The sequence below is a fragment of the Castor canadensis genome, chromosome 11 (assembly GCF_047511655.1).
Source record: "Castor canadensis chromosome 11, mCasCan1.hap1v2, whole genome shotgun sequence".
NCBI classification, from domain to species: Eukaryota; Metazoa; Chordata; class Mammalia; order Rodentia; family Castoridae; genus Castor; species Castor canadensis.
This window is the reverse complement of record NC_133396.1, coordinates 132,776,770-132,797,501: the sequence shown is the minus strand read 5'-3', so window position 1 is coordinate 132,797,501 and position 20,732 is coordinate 132,776,770. Positions and strand designations below refer to the sequence as shown.

Here is a 20,732-nt window from a genome sequence, read left to right as displayed (position 1 = left end):
CTGGGCCCCATGAATTAGCATAGTGGAGTAGACCTAGTTATTGGTGATTAAAAGGCTTCTTCCCCAGGGTTCCATAACTAGTGCACAAAGATTGATGCTCAAAAATTGGAGGTTCAGTATCAGAAAAGGTCTGATAAAAAACAATCTTTCAAAAAAAAATCTTTCTAAAAACCATATCCTAAGACTTTTATAGTGCCACTGGGGTCAGTGTTGTCTCACCAAGAATAGAAACCACCTCCACAAATGTGTCTCAATTTATTAAATATTTTATATACCAAATTAATGATATGAAACCATAATTTTTGAATATTTGAGATTAATAACTGAATTTATTCAATGCACTTTCTGGTATTCATAGGTACTCTGACTATTGAGGGCATGCTCATCTCTTAGTCACTCATAGTTTGGAGTTTTCTTGGAATAATACCATGCAGAGATCAAATTACATATATGTTATCCTGACATTTGATGACTTACTAAATTTTTCTACTCTTTATTCCCTAGAAAAAAGCTGCAAAGATCTGAAAAAGAACACAAGCACAGAGGTGTTGCGTGATCTTCTCCCCTTTACTATCTATCATATATCACTATATGCCTATAACAATGGAAAAGTAAAGCGTAATGGAAACGCTGTGAGTTGTAGCATTCAAACTAAAGAAGCCCGTAAGTCCTATGATTTCATTCATGCTTCTTTCCATGAACAGCAGGGAGCCCAGCACGAACTACTTGGCCTATCCAATACATCCATCCTTAAAGCTTCATCTGAGATACATGTTGATTGGGCACATTTCTTATATGTAGGGGTTATAATAACTTTAAACAAAATAACTTAAAAATTGGTATCCTGGGTTCTCTATATTCTGCAGATAGTGATAGAACAAAAAGTGAGGGTGTATTAATAGGTACTCTTGGTAAGATTTCCGACAATTAAGTCCCTAACCAACTTAAATAAAAAATGCATTGTCTGTTGTTATCTTTACTGTCTATCAATACGAATGAGACACTTAACAATGTCTTGCAAAGCATTAACTGAACCTCCATTGTCTGATGAAATATCTAGGGGTTTTTTGTTTTCTTTCTTTTTAATTAGCATATTGTTGTACATGGAGTACATTTTGACATTGACAAAAGTGCTTCCAATTAACCTTAGAACAGTTTCAGCAGGTCTCATTGTTCCATTTGCATACATGAATACACAGTATTTCCACCATACTCACCCTCCTTCATCTTTTTCTTATGCCTTCTACCCTCCCACTGGGACCAACCCCTATAAAGAATCTATTTTACCTTCCTGTCCTCCATTTTTGAAAAAAAGACATTTTTGTTTGTTTAAGGTATATTTAGAAAGAGTTTCTTTATGACATTTCCATGTATATATGTATTGTATCCCAAATTGGTTCATCCCTTCCATTGCTCCTTTCTACCTTAGTCACCTTCTTATGGTGATTTCAGCAGGTTCAAAAATTCTGTATTCATTCTTGTAAAGGAAGTACATCACCAAAATATTCACCTTCTTTTCTCTGAACTACCTATTTTGTGTCACATTTCCCATTGGAGGTTTCAGTAGTGTCTGACTCTTGCCTTTTGTATTAAGTCTACACAGTTCCAGGCCCACAGCTAGATCTGCCTCAGAGGTAACCCTAACCTCCATTAAACATAAGGAAGAGAAACTAGTCCTGAGTCAGGGAACATGGGCAGCTTTAGAGATGGGATCATGTACCAAGCTCCGGGAGTAAAGGTTTCTTATTCAAAGTTAAGATGTTCTCCATATCACTTAGCGTCTGTCTTAAAAGGTCCAAGTCGTGGAGCTTTATGCTCTTGTTGCCTTCCTGAATTTCTGTAATGTCAAAGAAAATGAAGACAGTTTGTTGCTTGCTCCTGAAGAATCCTAGCAGACATTTCTCAGGATAACAAGCACTCAGGCAAAGGGAAGGGGGGTCTCTGTGTTACATGGTAGGCCTTGGAGGTTTCTCAGTTATCGTTTGTCCTCCTGCTTTTCACTGTTCTCCAGTTGTTCACACTCTCCTTCAAGGGTTACATGAATGCTCACAACTTCAAGTGCAACTTAGGCTAATACTTAGTCAATAGATGATTTATTTTTAAATGTTATGGTATAGCTTTTTAAATTTATGTTCCTTTATATCCCCAAACTCACACTTAAAATATTTTATTCTGTACATATATTGCCAAGTAATTTTAAATATGCATATATAAAATGATTAACTAATGTTTCTTTGTTGTGATAGCTCCAACTGAGGTCCAGGAACTGATGGTCTACAGGAAGTCAGACAATAGTATAAATGTCTCTTGTAAGCCTCCAAAGAGGATTAATGGTCCTGAGAGTACCTACCATTTGGAAGTCAAGAGTGGAGGTGTGCTATGCAGGAATCAATCTAATAAATCATGCAGATTCCTTGTAGAAGATCTTCACTATTTAACAGACTATGAGATTTGGGTAGGTCATGCTTTCTGTAATCACTATAGCTCCAAACACCATAATGATTAGGATTATGTACTCAAATAGCATTAAGATCAGTTCTCACATGAGGTTTTGATGTTTCACAGAATCACAGTATAAAGGCTTCAAAACTTTGCTATCAAGTATTTTATACCTGGGACTAAAAGCCATGGTTTAAAGTAAATGTTTTGTTAAAATATTTTACAATTTCAAAATGATTTATTTATGGGATGGTATTGCTCCTGTTTCAAGATGCACAATATTTACTGAGCAATAGATATTACTTAGCCAAATCTTTACTTTACCTTGTATTTAATTTTTATTATGTGAACTTCTCAACTAAGAAAATTTTACACATACCTTGAGGCTAGGAAACATGAGAAACAAATGTTAGAAAACATTTGAACATGAAGTGAGTACAATTTTAAAATATCCATAATTTCGCTGTCTATGAACCATATTTTATGTAAATAATTTTATAGTGTGAAGTTTATATTTATGCTCATTTAGCAAATTTATTAACAACATTTTTCAGTGAGCCTAGGTTTACATCTGATGGCTTTGCACTTGCAAAGCAGGCACTCTACTGCTTGAGCCACACCTCCAGTCCATTTTGTTCTGGTCATTTCTGGAGATGGGGTCTTGCAAACTGTTTGTCCAGACTGGCCTTGATTCATGATCCTCTCAGTCGCATCCTCCCAGGAGCTAGGATTACAAGCATGAGCCACTGGCGCCCAGCTTTTTATCAACATTTTGAATACAGCTTGGTAAACTGTGCTTTTCATATATCAGTGTACCAGCACATCTTTCCATGTTGAATATGTTACTGTCATGTCCATAGTTGCATGGGATTCTATCATATGGTTTTATCATCTTCTACTAACTTGAACTTTTTTGATCTCTAATATAAACATCATTCAGTAAACACACTGATTGGAAAATAGCAAAATCTTTGAATGTCTTTAATTATTTCTGTTTGATAAATATCGAGGAATGGATTTGTTGGTTCAAAGGGTTTTACATGTATTTTAGGGTATTTTTTGGTCACCTAGCAACATCTTTTTTCAAACTGGCGAATGAAATGACTGCTTCTTGACATTCTCACAAAAAATGTCCATGTTTTCCTTTGCCATTTAGTAGAGAGTTCGTAATATTGGTTTCTTTTCTTGTTTTAATAATTCTTTGCTTTCTGTAGAGAATAAATATAGCTTTGTTGTTTTCATGTGAATATGTTCTTTGCCTCTTTTGTATAGTTTTGTTTGGGTAAGCTCTTTTTTATATTAATGATTTTAAGCCATAGGTCTAACATGTTGCTAACTTTGTTTCAGTTTATGGTTTATCTTTTATTTATTTGTTTATTTTGCTGTACTCGGGCTGGAACTCAGAGCCTACACTTTGCACCACTCCACCATCCCTTTTTTGTGAAGGGTTTTTTGAGATAGGGTCTCCTGAACTATTTGCCTGGTCTGGCTTCAAACCATGATCCTACTGATCTCTGCCTCCTGAGTAACTAGGATTACAGGTGTGAACTCCTGTTCCTGGCTATCTTTTCATTTTTTATAGCGTTTAAAGTATTTGCAATTTTCTTTTCTTTTTTTATACAGATAAATAAATCACTCTTGTTTATACTTAATGGAAATTTCTATAGTTAGCTATTTAATATGGTATTCATAATTGGTTTTATATCCTTTGTCATTTAAAGAAGTGTTCATATATATAAATAATCATTTGTATTTTTTAAGAAGACAAGTGAGTACTCAGGAGGTGGAGGTAGGGAAGATCACAGCTCCAGGGCAACCTAGGTAGAAAGTTAGAAAAATCCCCTTTCAACATCTTACAGCTGTAATCCCAGCTGTGCGGGAGGCATAGTTCAAGGATTGAGGTTCAAGAGCAGCTTGGGCAAAAAGCGCGTTTCTTCCCCCAAAAATAACTCAAGCAAAAAAGGTCTAGGGGGTACCTGCTCAGAAGCGCAAGGCCTTAAGTTCAACCTCAGTAGTGCCAGAAAAAAAGGAAAAGTGTTTCTATATTCCCCATTCCTTGAATTTTTTGTTACCACTAATTACTAGTTTATAATAGATAGTTGTCTTTTACACTATCTGATTTTTGGAATTTATAGAATTTTTAAAGCTCAGTGTATGATAAATTCTGTGAACACTGGAAAAATCACATCATAACCTCCAGCCAAGTCAAAGCCTAGATATGCATTTGTCAGACTGAGCACATTCGTCATTAATCTCTTTCAATGATATCATTTGAATCTATTTTGCATAGCTTATTTTGTGCCAAGATTCTAGTTGCTTCATTTTCTTTATTTGTATTAAATGTTATGAGACATAAGTGTTTATTCTAGTTATGGCTGGTTTGTAAACTTTGCCATTTTCCTTAGAATTATGTGCATTTATGTGCAGTTCTTATTAATAGCAGACGGCTGGACTTCCTTGTTTTAAATGAGATGTGACCATATTAGCATATTAATAAGGAATTTTAACCTTTACTTATGAGCCTTTTTGATGGTATTCATTTTGCTTTTCCAGTCATTTTTACTTATTCTTCCTGATTGCAACTGTCACTGGTATCTTTGCTAAAAGTAGACTAAGATTTCTTTATATCTTTTGGCAGTCTTTTAAAAAATGTTGGACAACAAATGATATATTGATATAACCTGGAAGTTTCTACTTCAAATTAAATCAAATCAGCATATTTTTAATGAAAATAAGCCACATTGTATGGGAAATCATGGATGTTTATTTGATGACATATTCATTGGAAAACCAATTGCTTTCTTTTTTGTTACTGAAATGTAGGTCTATGTTTACAATGGAAAGTACTATGGATCTAAGGTGATGCAGTACCAAAGGACATCTTGTAAGTCATCGCTGAGCTGCTTATTATACCTACGTAAAAAATCAAAATGGTGTTATTTCACATTCATACTCACACTTAATAATTAAATGCTTGCGTAGTATTTTATTTTTTATTTTATCACTTTTACATTTACTCACATGTGTATACATTATTTGGGTCATCTCCTCCCCCACCCCCCTCCACCCCCCCACCCCACTGCTGTTCACCCCCTTCCAGGTAGAACCTGTTCCGACATCTTGTTCTCCGATTTTGTTGAAGAGAAAACATAAGAGATAATAAGAAAGACATAGTGTTTTTGATAGTTTGAGATAAAGATAGCTATACAGAGAGATTCCTAGTGTTGCTTCCATGTACCTGTGTATTGCAACCCACACTGGTTCATCTCTACCAGACCTCTTCACAACTTCCTCGTCCCCTTCCCACAGTGGCCTCAGCCAGTTTAAGATTATTGTTTTCTCTCCTCTACAGTGAGCACATCAGCCACATTCAAGTTTTAGGTTTCCCTCCCTTTCTCTATTCCTCCTGTACGTTCTCCCCTTAGTGTGTGACCCATGTCCAAAAATATTACTGCATTTGTTTTACGTCTGTAATCCACATATGAGGGAGAACATGCAATTTTTGACCTTCTGAGTCTGGCTAACTTCGCTTAAGATGATGTTCTCCAGTTCTATCCATTTACTTACGAATTACAAAATTTTATTATTCTTTGTGACTGAATAACTTTCCATTATGTATAAATACCACATTTTCTTAATCCATTTGACAATGGTGGAGCATCTTGGCTATTTCCATAGCTTGGCTATTGCAAATAGTGCTGCAATAAACATGGGTGTGCAGGTCCCTTTGTAATAACCAGAGCTGCATTCTTTCAGGTATATCCCTAGGAGTGGGATTGCTGGATCATATGGCAGATCTATGTTTAGATTTTAAGAAGCTTCCATATTGTTTTCCAAAGTGGTTGTACTGGCTACCATTCCTACCAGCAGTGTATAAGGGTTCCTTTTCCCCCAGATCCTCTCCAACATTTGTTGATGATGGTATTCTTGATGCTAGCTAACAGGAGTTAGATGAAATCTTAGTGTGGTTTTGATTTGCATTTCCTTTATGACCATGGATGGTGAGCATTTTTAATGTTTTTTGACACTTTGGATTTCTTCCTTTGAAAAAGTTCTGTTTAGTTCAGTTGCCTACTTTATTGGTTGATTGATTTTGGGGGAGTTTAGATTTTTGAACTCCCCTGTGTATTCTGGTTATCAGTCCTTTGTCTGATGTATAGCTAGCAAAGATTTTCTCTCACTCTGTGGTCAATCGTCAATTTAGAGACAATTTCTTTTGTTGTGCAGAAGCTTTTTAATTTCACATAGTCCCATTTGTCCCATCTTTTCTCTTAGTTGCTGGGCTGCTTGAATTCTACTGAGGAAGTGGTTGCCTATACCTATTGCTTCCAGAGTATTCCCTGTTCTTTCCTGTACTAACTGCAAGGTTTGGTTCTGATATTAAAGTCCTTAATCCACTTTGAGTTGATACTAGTATAGGGTGATAGGCATAGATCTAGTTTCAGTTTTCTGCAGGCAGATAGCCACTTTCCCAGCAACATTTGTTTAAGAGACTGTCTTTTCTCCATCATATGTTTTGGGTGACTTGGTCAAAAATAAGGTGGGCATAGCTGTGTGGGTTCATACCCAGGTCTTCTGTTCCACTGGTCTTCATATATGTTTTTGTGCCAGTACCATGCTGTTTTTATTGCTGTGGCTCTGTAGTATAGTTTGAATTTGGGTATTGTGATACCTCCAGCATTGCTTTTTTTGTTCAGTATTGCCTTGATTATTCGCAGTCTTTTGTGTTTCTAAATGAACTTTAGGGTAGTTTTTTCAATCTCTGTGATGAATGCCATTGGGATTTTGATGGGAATTGTATTGAACATGTAGATTGCTTTTGGTAGTATAACCATTTTTACTATTTTAATTCTGCCAATCCATGAACATGGGGGATCTCTCCACCTTCTGTAGTATTCTTTGATCTCTTTCTTTGATAGTTTGTAGTTCTCCTTGTAGAGGTCATTTGAATCCTTTGTTATGCTTATTTCTAGGTATTTGATTTTTTTGAGGCTATATCATAAATGGAATTGTTTTCTTATATTCTTTCTCAATTTGTTCATTGTTGATGTATGAAAAGGCTATTGATTTTTGTAAGTTGATTTTGTATCCTGTTACATTACTGAAGCTGTTTATGGTGTCTGGGAATTTTGGGGTAGAGGTTTTTTTTTGGTTTTTAGTTATAGGATCATGTTGTCATAAAATAGGGACACTTTGAGTGTTTCTTTACATAATTGAATTTCTTCTATTTATTCTTCTTGCTGTATTTCTCTGGCTAGGAATTCCAGGACTATGTTGAATAGGAGTGGGGAGAGTGGGCATCCTTGTCATGCTCTTGACTTTAAGGGAAATGGTTTCAGTTTTTCCCTATTAAGTGTGATGTCACGTACAGATTTGTCATACATAGTCTTTATAATGTTGAGATACATTCTGTCTATTCCTTGCTTTCTTAGAGCTTTTATCATGAAGTAGTGTTAAATCTTATCAAAGGCTTTTTCTGCATCTATTGAGATGATCATGTGGTTTTTGTCATTGTTTCTATTGATGTGCTGTATTACATTTATAGATTTGCTTATGTTGAACCACCCCTGCATCCCTGGGATGAAGCTGACTTGGTTGTGGTGAATGATCTTTCTGATATGGTGTTGGATTCAGCTTGCCATTATTTTATTGAGGATTTCTGCATCAATGCTCATTAAGGAGAGTGACCTGTAATTCTCCTTTTTTGGATGTTTCCTCGTCCAGTTTTAGGATGAGTGAAATACTGGCAAGACAGAATGAGTTAGGCAGTGTTCCTTTCCTTTCTACTGCATGGAAAAATTTAAGGAGTATTGGTGTTAGTTCTTTAAAGGTCTGGTAGAATTCAGCAGAGAATCTGTCAGGTCCTGGACTTTTCTCTTTTGGGAGTCTCTTTATTACTGCTTCAATTTCATTTTATGTTATAGATCTGTTTAGGTGGTTAATAACCTCTTGGTTCAGTTTTGGATGGTCATAAGTTCTCAAAGTAGTCTCTGATAGTTCCCTGGATTTCCTTGGCATTTGTTGTTATCTTCCCTCTTTTGTTTCTGATTATACTAATTTGGGTCTTTTTCCTTCCTCGTTGTAGTCTGATTTGCCAGAGGTTTGTCAATCTTGTTTATTTTTTCAAAGAACAAGCTTTTTGTTTCATTGATCCTTTGTATGATTATTTTGTTCTCTGTTTCAATAATTTTGCCCCCCTCCCTTTTTTTTTATTATTTCTCTCCTTCTGCTTGTGTTGGGTTTTGCTTATTCTTATTTTTCTAGGAGTTTGAGATGTAGCATTAGGTCATTTATTTGTGATCTTTTTGTCCTTTTAATATATGCACTCATGGCTATAAACTTCCCTCTTAGGACTGCCTTTGCTGTGTCCCATAGGTTCTGGTAGTTGGTATTTTCATTTTCATTAACTTCCAGAAACCTTTTGATTTCCTCTCTTATTTCTTCTATGACCCACTGATCCTTGAGCAATGTGTTCTTCAGCCTCCAATTATCCATGTATTTTCTGCTGTTGTTTTTGTTCTTGAGTTACAGTTTTATTGCATTGTGATCAGACAGAATGAAGGGGGTTATTTCTATTATCATATATTTGCTGAGGCTTGCTTTGTGCTCTAATACATGATCTATGTTGGAGAAGGTTCCATGGGCTGCTGAGAAGAATGTATATTGTGCTGTTGTCGGATGAAATATTCTGTAGGTCCCTTTGATCTATGGTGTCACTTAGTTCTAGGATTTCTTTGTTGAGTTTTTGTTTGGGTGACCTAGCTATTGCTGATAGAGGGTATTAACGTCTCCCACTCTCACTGTGCCGCTGTCTACATGTGCTTTTAGGTCCTTTAGTGTATGATTGATGAAATTAGGTGCACTGATGTTGGTGCATATAGGTCGATAATTGTTATTTCCTTTTGGTGTATTCCCCTTTTTTATTATACGTGCCCTTCTTTATTTTATTTGACCAATGTAGGTTTAAAGTCTACTTTGTCTGATATAAGCATTGCTATGCCTGCCTATTTTCAGGGGACATTGACTTGGTAAATCATTTTCCAGCATTCACTCTAAGTCAGTGTTTGTTTATGTCAATAAAATGGGTCTCTTGTAAACAACAGATTGTTGGATCTTCCTTTTTAATGCAGTTTGCCAGTGTCTTTTGATGGGGGAGTTGGGTCCATTGACATTCAGGGTTAATATTGATAAGTATATGGTGATTCCTGCCATTTAGTTGTTCATGTTGTTTAAGGATTTGATTGTGTGCAGCTGAATCATTGCTACTCTCTGATTCCTTGTCTTTTCTTCTGTGGTTTGATACTTCCTGTCCTCTCATGGTTTTGTTTGCTTTAATCTTCTGTGTACAGAATTCTTTGTAGAATCTTTTGTATTGGTGGCTTGATGGTAATATATTGTTTTAATTTCTGTTTATTGTGTAAGATTTTTATTGTTCCATCTATTTTGAATGATAGTTTTGCTGGGTAGAGTGTCCTAGGGCTGAAATTATTTTCATTCAGTGCCCGAAATGTCTCACTCCAAGTCCTTCTTGCTTTTAAGGTATCTGTTGAGAAATCTGCTGTTATTTTGATGGGTTTACCTTTATGCATTATTTGTTTTTTCTCTCTTATAGTCTTCAATATTCTTTCTCTGTTCTCTGTGCTTGTTGTTTTATGATAATATGCCATGGGGAGGTTCCATTGCAGTTAAGTCTGTTTGGTATCCTGGAGGCTTCCTGTACCTGAATGGGCAAAACTTTCTCGAGATTTGAGAAATTTTCTGTTACTATTTTATTGAATATGTTACATATCCTTTTGGCTTGCACCTCTTCTCCTTTTTCAATACCCATGATTCTCAGGTTTGTTCTTCTGATGGAGTTTCTGAGTTCTTGAATCTTCCTTTCACAGCTCTTGAGTTGTTTGACTAACATTTCTTCTGTTTTTTTCTTTAATTTCTCTCTATCTTCAAGCTCTGAGATTCTATCTTCCACTTGTTCTAGTCTGCTGGAGTGGCCTTCCACTGTATTTTTGGTTTGACTAAAGGGGATTTTTATTTCCAAGATTTCTGTTTGATTATTTTTTCTGAGATTAGTATTTTCTATAAGTTTCTAAAGTGTTAAAAATTTCAGGGTAAACATGAGTAGCTGAACATCATATTAAAGTGCAATACCTTAAATTCTGAGATTCAATTACTAAAGGATTTTTTTCCTTCATAAAATCATTGATAAGAGGATTTATCTGCATAGACCATTAAATTCTGATTATGTGGAGGAACTTTTCTACACCGGTAACTTTGTCTTATGTCCCATTTCTGAAATTGTTCCCTTTTGTTTTAGTTCATAATTTATTTGGCTCTTGTACCTTGGTTTGTCAGAAGTATGCTTTAATATAATATAACAAAGAATTTAAAAACCCAGTACCACCAAAAGAAAGTAAGTATTATGTATATGTTTGTCCTGATTTTTGTAACTGAAGATAGGCACGAATAACATCAGGCTATTTAAGTATTTATCACTGAAAATAGGCATGAATAACAGCAGGCTACTTAAGTATTTATCATTAATATTTAAAAATATTTTAATCAAAGTTAAGGTTCAAATATAAAACATCTCTTAAACTAAATGTCATTGTAACAATGAAAATAACAGCTGTGTGTCACAGTCTCTGAACACTGTTTAGCTTGCCAGAATAACCACTTTCAACTATTTCTGTTTTCAATTTTCCTTATAGTTTGTCCCATACACAAACACACACACACACACACACACACACACACACACACACACACTGCTCTTTCTAGAATTACTAACACAATTAGCCCTTGACTGGTCCCTTTTCTGTCTTATGACTTACTTCCACTGCATATATTGCCCGCAAATTTGAGGACTCAAGTAATTCTAAGTAACTGGTATGTATCCCTTTCAGCATGTTACTTAAGTTGTGGCTTCCTCTCCTTTTGTTCTACTCTGCAAAACTTGTTGAAGCTGCTTCTACCTCTAAATGGTATAGATCTAGTGGATCTGTACCACTTTCATTTCTTCAATACCAGTGAAAGTCCTGAGAGAAGGGAGAAAATGTGTGCCCAGACTAGAGAATATCTCTGAAGACTTGACTATTGTATTGTTAATAAGTTTATCAAAGCAAGTCTGGTGCTACTTAATACTTTTGAAAATCAGTCATAATTAGTTACTATGGGATGGAATGCTAACTTATACTCATTTGGTTCAGTTTCTTGCAAAAATATCGCATTTCAGAGTACTCTATTTTTTCAGCAGTATCCTTTCTCTTTAATAACTTTCTTCAGGCTGTTGAGATATAATGAATTTTTCTCTGATGAAGATTTTATGCATAACATCTGGAAATAATCATGTTTGTATATATATATATATGTGTGTGTGTATGTATATATGGGTGCATGTACACCCATATGTGCATTATATATATATATATATATATATATACATATATATGTATATTCATGTCAGTCATCACTGGTATTGATTGAAATTTTTAGTGAGAGGCATTTGAGATAGACATAGGACAGGTTGAATAAGAAATTCTTCTCTAAAATCATTTGCAATAATCCACCCATTTATTTACATTCATTTACATTCTTAGATGTACAGCTAATATAAGTACCCTTTTAATAGAAGATAAAAATCATTCCTACTTTATAGATAAGAAAACTTAATCTTGCATAATTTAATCAGTTTGTCCTGCTAGGAGTCAAAGAAATGGCTGAGCCAGAATTCAAATTCAGGTCTTACAGCATCTACCTGGAAATAATTTTCTATATTTCTATTTTTATGTTTCTGATTACAGAAGTCTTACACATGACAAACTGCTTATGGCAGCTGTTCGTGGTTGTGTCATTTTCATCTTTCAAGTTGTAGAACTATATCCCACTTGAGAAGATCTCCACCTCCCATGTTGAAAATAGGTTCCCTCTGCTTCCTCACCACTCTACTTACTTTTTCCAAAAATAAATAATAATATGTAATTATTTCATTTACCTGTTTATCCTTCCACTGTCTATTTTCCTCAGTGTGAATGCAAATGAAATTACAGTCTGTTATTGTTATCTATAGGTATGCAGTGGTGCAGTGGGACACCAGATCGTTCTCATTACAATCTGTCAATTAGTACATTGATCAACCTTCCCCAGCCGTCCACAGCCTCTGTTAACCACCATTCTACCCTCAATTTCTATGTTGTCAATGCTTTTATATCTCACACATGAGTGAGATCATGCAGTACATCTTTCTGTGTCTAGCCTGTTTCCTGTAACTCAATGATCTCCAGTGCTGTCTGTCAAATGGTGATGCACATAAAAGGATGTAACTCTTTTTATAGCTGAATAGTTTTTTATTGTCTAAATTTACCGCATTTACTTTTTCCATTCATCAGCTGGTAGACACTTAGGTTGTTTCTGTTTCCTGGCTACTGTGAGCAGTGCCACCACAACCATGGGAGTGTAAATGTCTCCTAGATAGACTTCATTTCCTTTGGATAGATACACAGTAATGGGATTGTTTGGCTGGATCTATTTTTGTTTATTTGTGTTTATGGTACTGAGGATTGAACTTAGGGCTTTATGCTTGTTAGGCCAGCACCTTACCACTTGAGACACCTCCAGGATCTTTTGCTTCAGATATTTTTCAAATATGGTCTCTCGTTTATGTTTGGGTTGTCCTGGACAGCAATCCCCAGCAACTAGGATTACACAAATAAGCCACTGCACCTGGTTCTATTTTTAATTTTTAGAGAAACTTCCATCCTGCTTTTTCATAATGACTCTACTAACTTATGTTCTCACCAACAGTGTGCAAGGGATCCCTTTCTTACACATCTTCCCCAGCATTTGCTGTCTTTAGTCATTTGATATTAACCATTATTACTGCAGTGAGGTCTATCTCACTGAGGATTTCATTTCCATTTCCCTGATGTTGAGAGACACTGTGCATTTCTCATATACCCAGTAGCTCTTTGAATGTCTTTTTTTTTTTTGAGAAATGTTTATTGCTCATTTGGGGCCATTATTATTTTTCATTTTTCATTTTACTTTTGTTTCCTGTGGGTTCTTGTCTGAGAAACCCTTGGCCCTTTCAATATCCTGAGTTTATTGACCTGTTTTCTTCTAGTAATTTCACACTTTCAAGTCTTACATTTAAGTCTTTATTCTTTTTCAGTTGATTTCTAAAACTGGTGAGAGTTAGAGGTTGAGTTTGATTCTTCTACTTATGGACATCCAATTTTTTCACACTATTTACTGAGAATTCTGTCCTTTCTCCAGTGTGTTCTTAACACCTATGTCAAATAACAATTGAATATAAATGTGTGGGTTTACTTGTAGGCTATTTGTTACTGGTCCAGACCGCTATACTTAATGCCAGCCCCAGGTTCTTTTGAATACTATAGCTTTGTAGTATATATTGAAGTTGGGGAAGGGAAAGTCTCCTGTTTCATTCATTTCACTCAAGATGATTTTGGCTACTTGGGGTTTTTTGTGGTTCCATGTAAATTTTGGAAGAGTGTTTTTTTAGTTCTGTGAAGAATGCAATTGATATTTTGATAGAGATTACATCAAATAGTAAATCACATTGAATTGTAGACTAGGCATTTTAACAATATTCATTCTTATAGTCCATGAACACCAGATTTCTTCTTCCCATATTTTTGCATCCTCTGTAATATTTTTTGTCAATATTTTATAAATTTCATTGTAGAGATTCTTTATCTCTTTGATTATATTTTGTCCTAGGTATTTTTAGTAGGTATTTTAAATTGTATTGCTTTCTTGGTTTCTATTTCAAATAATTCACTGTTGGAATAGAGCAGTGCTGCTGATTTTTGTGTCTTGATTTTGTATTCTGTTTTCTCTTCCTTCCTTCCTTCCTGCCTCCCTCCCTCGCTCCCTCCCTTTCTCTATCCCTTCCTTCCTTTGTTCCTTCCTTCCTTCCTCTTTCTCGTTCTCTTTTTTTGTGGTGATACTGCAATTTGAACTCAGGGCCTCACATTTGCTAAGCAGGCACTCTACCATTTGAGTCACTACTCTGTTCCTTTTTGCATTTTTAAGTTTCCAGGTAGGATCTTGCTTTTGCCCTGGCCAGTCCTTGACCACAATCCTTCTACCTATACTTTCTATGTAGCTTGGATTACAGACATGTACCATCACATCTGGCTTGTTTGTTGAGTTGGGATCTTGTTAACTTTTTCCCATAGACTGTCCTCAAGCTGTGATCCTCCCAATCTCTGCCTCATCAATAGGTGGTGTTACAGGTATGAACCACCATGTCTGACCTTGTATTCTCTTTTCTAAGATTCCTTGTCTTATCAGTGTTTGGCAGTCAATAAAATTCAAAAATAATTTTTGTGAATAGTGTGTAACTAGCAGGTACTGAATTCTAGGCCTATATTAAGTGTTTTCTGAGAATTAACTTATTTAACCTCATTTTAGGAACTAAGGAAGAGAGGTGTAATGACAGTCAGAGTTCTGGCTAGCTAGGAAATGGGAGAGCTGGGACCAGAAGCTAAGCACTCTGGCAGGAGATGAGATTCTCAAACTGCTGTTATTTTGCTGCATTTTACTTCATATGTGAAAAGTGTGATGTGTAATTCAGAGAAAATTGTTTCCAACACAAACTGTTTTCTCTGCCCTTTCTGGAGAAAAGGGTGTGATTTTTTACATTAAAACTTTGTGAAAATCTAATTCAGGGCAAGTGTTATGCTTACTGTAAAATGAGACAATTTTTATTTCCTGGTTAACTCATTTTATTCCTCAATGAACATGAAAGTGGGTTTATCTTTGGGGGGCAGAGACCTTTCTGATCCTTGAGGAAGCTTCTCATTTCTACACACAAAGTTAAACTAGATGACTTTCTCTCTGAAAAGTATAATAACTAGATTGCCTCATGATCCCTTCAAAATGGAGTGACCAAAAGACAATTAATTCTAAATGATACTATTTCATCAAAGGACATTATTTAATGGAAGAAAAGAGAATTACTCTTCCTATTCTGATTCCACTCTTTATAAATACTTTTATGGGTTCTGAATCCTATAGTCAAAATTACAAAATCAGGACTTCACTGTGTTCGGTCTTATTCTAAAGATTTTAGTTTTTGAAATCTTCATAAAAATGAAAAATATTAAAATGTAAAATGGATAATTATTCAGATAATCTATTTTTTTCATTTCTAGATAATTCTAGAGCACTGATTATATTTCTGGCATTTTTGATTATTGTGACATCAATAGCCCTGCTTATTGTTCTCTATAAGATCTATGATCTGCATAAGAAAAGATCCAGGTAAGAGTAAATTTATTAATTAAAACATAATAATTGCAGTAATAATGGGACAAGCCCATATCCATAGGCAGTGACATCCAGTTTAATGAATATGCAAACTAGAGAAGACTGCATGAAGTCCAAATTGTAGAACAAAGAGTTCTAGCATGGTGCTACTGGTTTAATATTAAGTATTTATATTTTCTACATTTGCTAGTGATTTTATGGACTTGTTGCACTAACCAGTGAAAAGAATGCATGTCTGTTATTGTAGCACAAGGTCAGTTGAAGAGATATTGGGAATGGCAGAAACAAAAGAAAGAAGGGAAATACCTGGGAAATTATATTAATTTCTTTTCCCAAAAGAGTGATATTTTATTAAAAACAAGAGGATTAATATGAAATTGTTTAGTCTTGTATCTGAGTTTAACCAAAAACTCTTGGTCAACTAACCAAGTTGGTTGGTTCCTTCCTCATTTTGTTGTTTCCTTACCCCTAACCCCACACCTGTTCTTCCATTCTTCTTTTCTTGTTCTCCTCTTTCCTCCCTTCTCTTTTTTCCTATCATCTCTTCTATCCTTCTTGCCTCCATTTCCTCCTTCCTTAAATATATTCATTAAATAAAATTTACTCAATTAAATTGACTACCAACTGAACTCAAGTGTCCTAAGAATACAGAAATTTATGTTCCTTATTTTCACAGCAATTTAGATGAACAACAGGAGCTTGTTGAGAGGGGTAAGTGCACATTGTGATGATTCTTCCTCCCTGCACTTGTGCTCATTTGTTTTTACACTTAGAATTCGGCACGCTTAATTTAACCTGGACTTCCTCCATTGATGAAACCTAAATTCCCTTATTCTTCAATAAGCAAACATCTATGAAGTCTTTAGTGTATGCTACGTATTGTCCAAGGCACTAAGAATGCCATAGTACCTGGCCACACACTCTGCCCATAAAGGGTTTACAATAATAGAGAAAGACAGATTGCCTTATTGACAATGAGGGTCTTATTTATCAAAAAACAGTAAGACCCTCATTTGGTAAATACCATAAGAGTTGAAAGAGTGTAGTTCCATGCAAAGATAGAAAGCATAGGAAGAGGGCAGGAACCTGGTCTGCTGAGTTTGTGAAGAAACATTAAATGGACAAACAAAGAATGCAAAATGGAAGACCAGATGACAAGTCATAGTGAGGAGGAGGTGGTTGATGTCCTTAGGTCCTTGCTAGGTTAGAATGGTGGCTGCTCTCACCAAGGGCAGACTTATAGACAAGACAAAGAACATCAGTGTGACTTAGATGAGGAAAACAAATACATTTTTTGTCTCTGATTTCTAAATTCTTTCATTAATTTTTAAAAACATATCCAGTAACAATACTTGGAGTTAAAGAAAGTTAAACTATGTTTGTATTAATGAAAGTGATTTGTTTACTCTTACTGATAACAGGCAGAATTTCAAAACTCCTTTGCCTGTGTTAATTTATGTCTGAAGGTTTTCCTTCTGGTAATAGCAGGTGCCACATCTGTGTGTAGAGATTTAGCATTAGCTCTTTGCAAGCCATGGTTGGGTTTATTTTCCTTTGCTGAATGTATCACAACCTGACACTGTGCCATATTTATTCATTTGTTTGTGGGTTATCCTCTCCTAACTGGAACGTAAGCTTTGGAAAGGCAGGGGGGGTTTTCTTTCTTTCACTGCCTTATACACAATACATGTATGGAATTCCATACATGTCAGTGCAAAAATGAATTAACAAGTAACATGTCATAAGAATCAGTGCTAATAGGCAGAAGGAAGAATGAAGAGTGACAAGAATCTCAGGATTCAGCGTAGATTGGAGAGAAGCAAAGATTTTACCTCAAAATTTTTACTGATTGAACCTTGGAAGTGATCAGAAACTACCCACCTGACCCCCATAAAAAAGCCCAGAGGAAGACTAAAGTATAAGAATTGGAATTCATTGATTCATAAGTGAATATTTATATGTGAGTGAGATTTCCAAGGCAGAATGTTTATGAGAAAGAAAGGTGCTAAGGACTTAGTTAATGATACAGATTTCACTAAGACTGCCTGCAGATTTGAAAGGTAGAAATAACACGGGTCTTGAATCTTCAACATCTTCACAGATGATGAAAAACAACTAATGAATGTGGAGCCAATTCATGCAGATATATTGTTGGAAACTTACAAAAGAAAAATTGCTGATGAGGGACGGCTTTTTCTGGCTGAATTCCAGGTATGCAGTGTCCTTGATATGGAATAAGAAAGTCTACTGAGTCACCGAGACAATTCCATTTAAATGTATTTGTATAACCATTTGCCTTAATAATTTTATTCCACATCATTACTATAATACAATTAAGGCAGATATTCTTAGCTGATATTACAGGCCAGATGAGAGACTCATAGAAGTTGTCAAGACCATAGTTTGAAGCTAGTCAATATTTTAGCATAATTTTTTATTCTATTCTTACCCATAATGAAGTCGTGTCACAAAAAGTACTTGGCTCATTTTGTACTTGCACTCCAGATAATACCCAAGCATCTGTCATTATGACGTAGCAACTAATTTAAAATTTTCTATTTTTCATAAGATTTGCTCTTAAAGTAATCCATCATTAGTTTTTCTTTTAATTTTTAATTTTTCATTTATTCACATGTGCACACATCGTTTGGGTCTTTTGTCTCTCCTGACCCCTCCCTCCCTTCCTTCCCCCTCATTTCCAGGCAGAACCTGTTCTGCCCTTATCTCTAATTTTGTTGAAGAGAAGACGTAAGAATAATAAGGAAGACAAAGCGTTTTTTTTGCTAGTTGAGTTAAGGATAGCTATACAGAGAGATTCCTAGCATTGCTTTTGTGTACACGTGTGTTACAACCCAAGGTGATTCATCTCAAACTGATCTTTACCCTGGTTCCTGATCCCCTTCTCATGTTAACCTCTGTCGCTTTAAGGTTTCTGTATTAGTTCCTCTGGAGTGGGGACATCAAACACTTTCATGTTTTGGGTTTTCTACCTACTCCTATATCTCCCCTTGTCATGTGATCCAAGTCCAACCACATTGCTGCATTTGCCCTAGATCTAAATTCCGCATATGAGGGAGAACATACAATTTTTGGTCTACTGAGCCTGGCTGACCTCGCTCAGAATGGTTTTCTCCAGTTCCATCCATTTACCTGCAAATGATAAGATTTCATTCTTCTTCATGGCTGAGTAAAATTCCATTGTGTACAAGTGCCACATTTTCTTGATCCATTCATCCGTAGTGGGCATCTTGGCTGTTTCCATAACTTGGCTATTGTGAATAGCGCTGCAATAACCATGGGTGCGCAGGTGCCTCTGGAGTAACCTGTGTCGCATTCCTTTGGGTATATCCCCAGGAGTGGGATTGCTGGATCATATGATAGATAGGTCTATGTATAGATTTTTAAGAAGCCATCATTAGTTTTTAAGGAAAAAAAGTAATTTTGCCTATTTCCTAATCATGTTAATTTCAGCTACTATATGCAATTTGTTATAAGTATACAGGAAATATTTTAGAATGTCTCATTTACACAGAATAACTGTCAAAGGAAAAGCTATTCTTCCTGAATCTGCTGCAACTCAAAGAATCTTTGTGTCTTCCAGAGCATTCCACGGGTCTTCAGCAAATTTTCCATCAAAGATGCTAGGAGACCTTCCAACCAGAATAAGAACCGTTATGTTGACATCCTTCCTTGTGAGTACTCACTGAGAACTGAATTGGGATCTGTTTACACTGCCTCGCTACTCATTGTTTTACTACTTTATCTTTCTTACACAGATGATTATAACCGTGTTGAACTCTCTGAAATAAATGGAGACGCAGCATCTAACTATATAAATGCCAGCTATATTGATGTGAGTGAAAATGCCAAGTTACAGCTTTCTCATTTTCTCATGGACAGTTTGCATTTGTCTCCTATCTACATGTTCCATTTAGCTACTTCTGCAAAATTTTAGAAAATTTACTAAAAACATTTTGAAGTAAGCCCATAATATCACTGGTATGGACAACAAAATTATGGGTAGTTATAAGAATAGTTATTTATTGTATGCCTTTGGTGCTGGGCATCAGACTAAATGATTTATGCATAGATTTCTCATGACAGACGACATTTGCCCCAAGCATGTGCACTGTGCTTTCTGAATAAGACAAAAGAGAGAGAGGCTCACATGAATAACTAAGAGAAAACTTGTTTATATGAAAAATTTTGCAAGGATTTGTAGTCTATAGAAAAAAGAGTTCACATTTTTTGTTCAAATGTATATGGCAGTTATGGGACCAGATTATATGTTTCTCCATCAGAGTTGTGAGCCCCTGCTAAGCTAAAGCCCTCAGCTTGTAGCCAGGTGCTTGACTATAGCCACTCGACAAGTACCTGTTCAATACCTGAACATGCCTAACGATGACATCATAAGAAGGTATAAAATTACTCATGAATTCTGTGGCTTGTGTGCAAATTTTCATTCAGTGGCAGGTCACATCTCTTTCTCTGGAGCTTTTGTCACTGTTAAGATAAATTTAAGGAGTGTGAGAGCCGCACTCCTTTGGAAGAAATTAGAGTATTTTATCTGTTTCTGTGCTCTTTTTTATCTTAGTAGCAGAAGCAGAGGAAGCACACCTTATAGATAACGAAATACACAGTTTTGTATCGCTGATCTGGAATACATAAAGGGACTCCAGAGAATCAGTATCTTCCAACAATAGTTAATAGGTAGAAATGCAATAATTCCCCAGAAGGATTTATTGAAATAAATTGAGTAAAAATCCAAAAAAGTAGCACATGGAGAAGTTTTAAGTAGATGTTATTTTAGGGCTGGTGGAATATACCCTACAGGAATCTGGACTACTCGTATAAATTGTCATGCTATTTCAGATGAGAGAGAAGCCTAGTTTTGGAGTGTGCATACATGTCAATATATAATTGAGTCAGTAAATGACATATCTCTGTATATTTTGAACAGGGTTTCAAAGAACCCAGGAAATATATTGCTGCACAAGGTA

General features: G+C 35.6%; 1 protein-coding gene across 9 annotated transcripts in view; it reads left to right on the top strand.

The window, feature by feature from the left end:
- Window positions 1-20,732, top strand: part of Ptprc (protein tyrosine phosphatase receptor type C) — a 115,126-nt gene that overhangs the window by 76,775 nt on the left and 17,619 nt on the right. For all 9 annotated transcript variants that reach the window (XM_074048693.1, XM_020154010.2, XM_020154009.2 and 6 more), the window contains 9 exons: window positions 505-663; window positions 2,247-2,455; window positions 5,263-5,323; window positions 15,618-15,726; window positions 16,409-16,443; window positions 17,834-17,943; window positions 19,334-19,424; window positions 19,509-19,585; window positions 20,693-20,729. In XM_074048693.1, coding sequence (XP_073904794.1) covers window positions 505-663; window positions 2,247-2,455; window positions 5,263-5,323; window positions 15,618-15,726; window positions 16,409-16,443; window positions 17,834-17,943; window positions 19,334-19,424; window positions 19,509-19,585; window positions 20,693-20,729 — 888 coding nt within the window. The remainder of the gene's footprint in view (window positions 1-504; window positions 664-2,246; window positions 2,456-5,262; window positions 5,324-15,617; window positions 15,727-16,408; window positions 16,444-17,833; window positions 17,944-19,333; window positions 19,425-19,508; window positions 19,586-20,692; window positions 20,730-20,732) is intronic.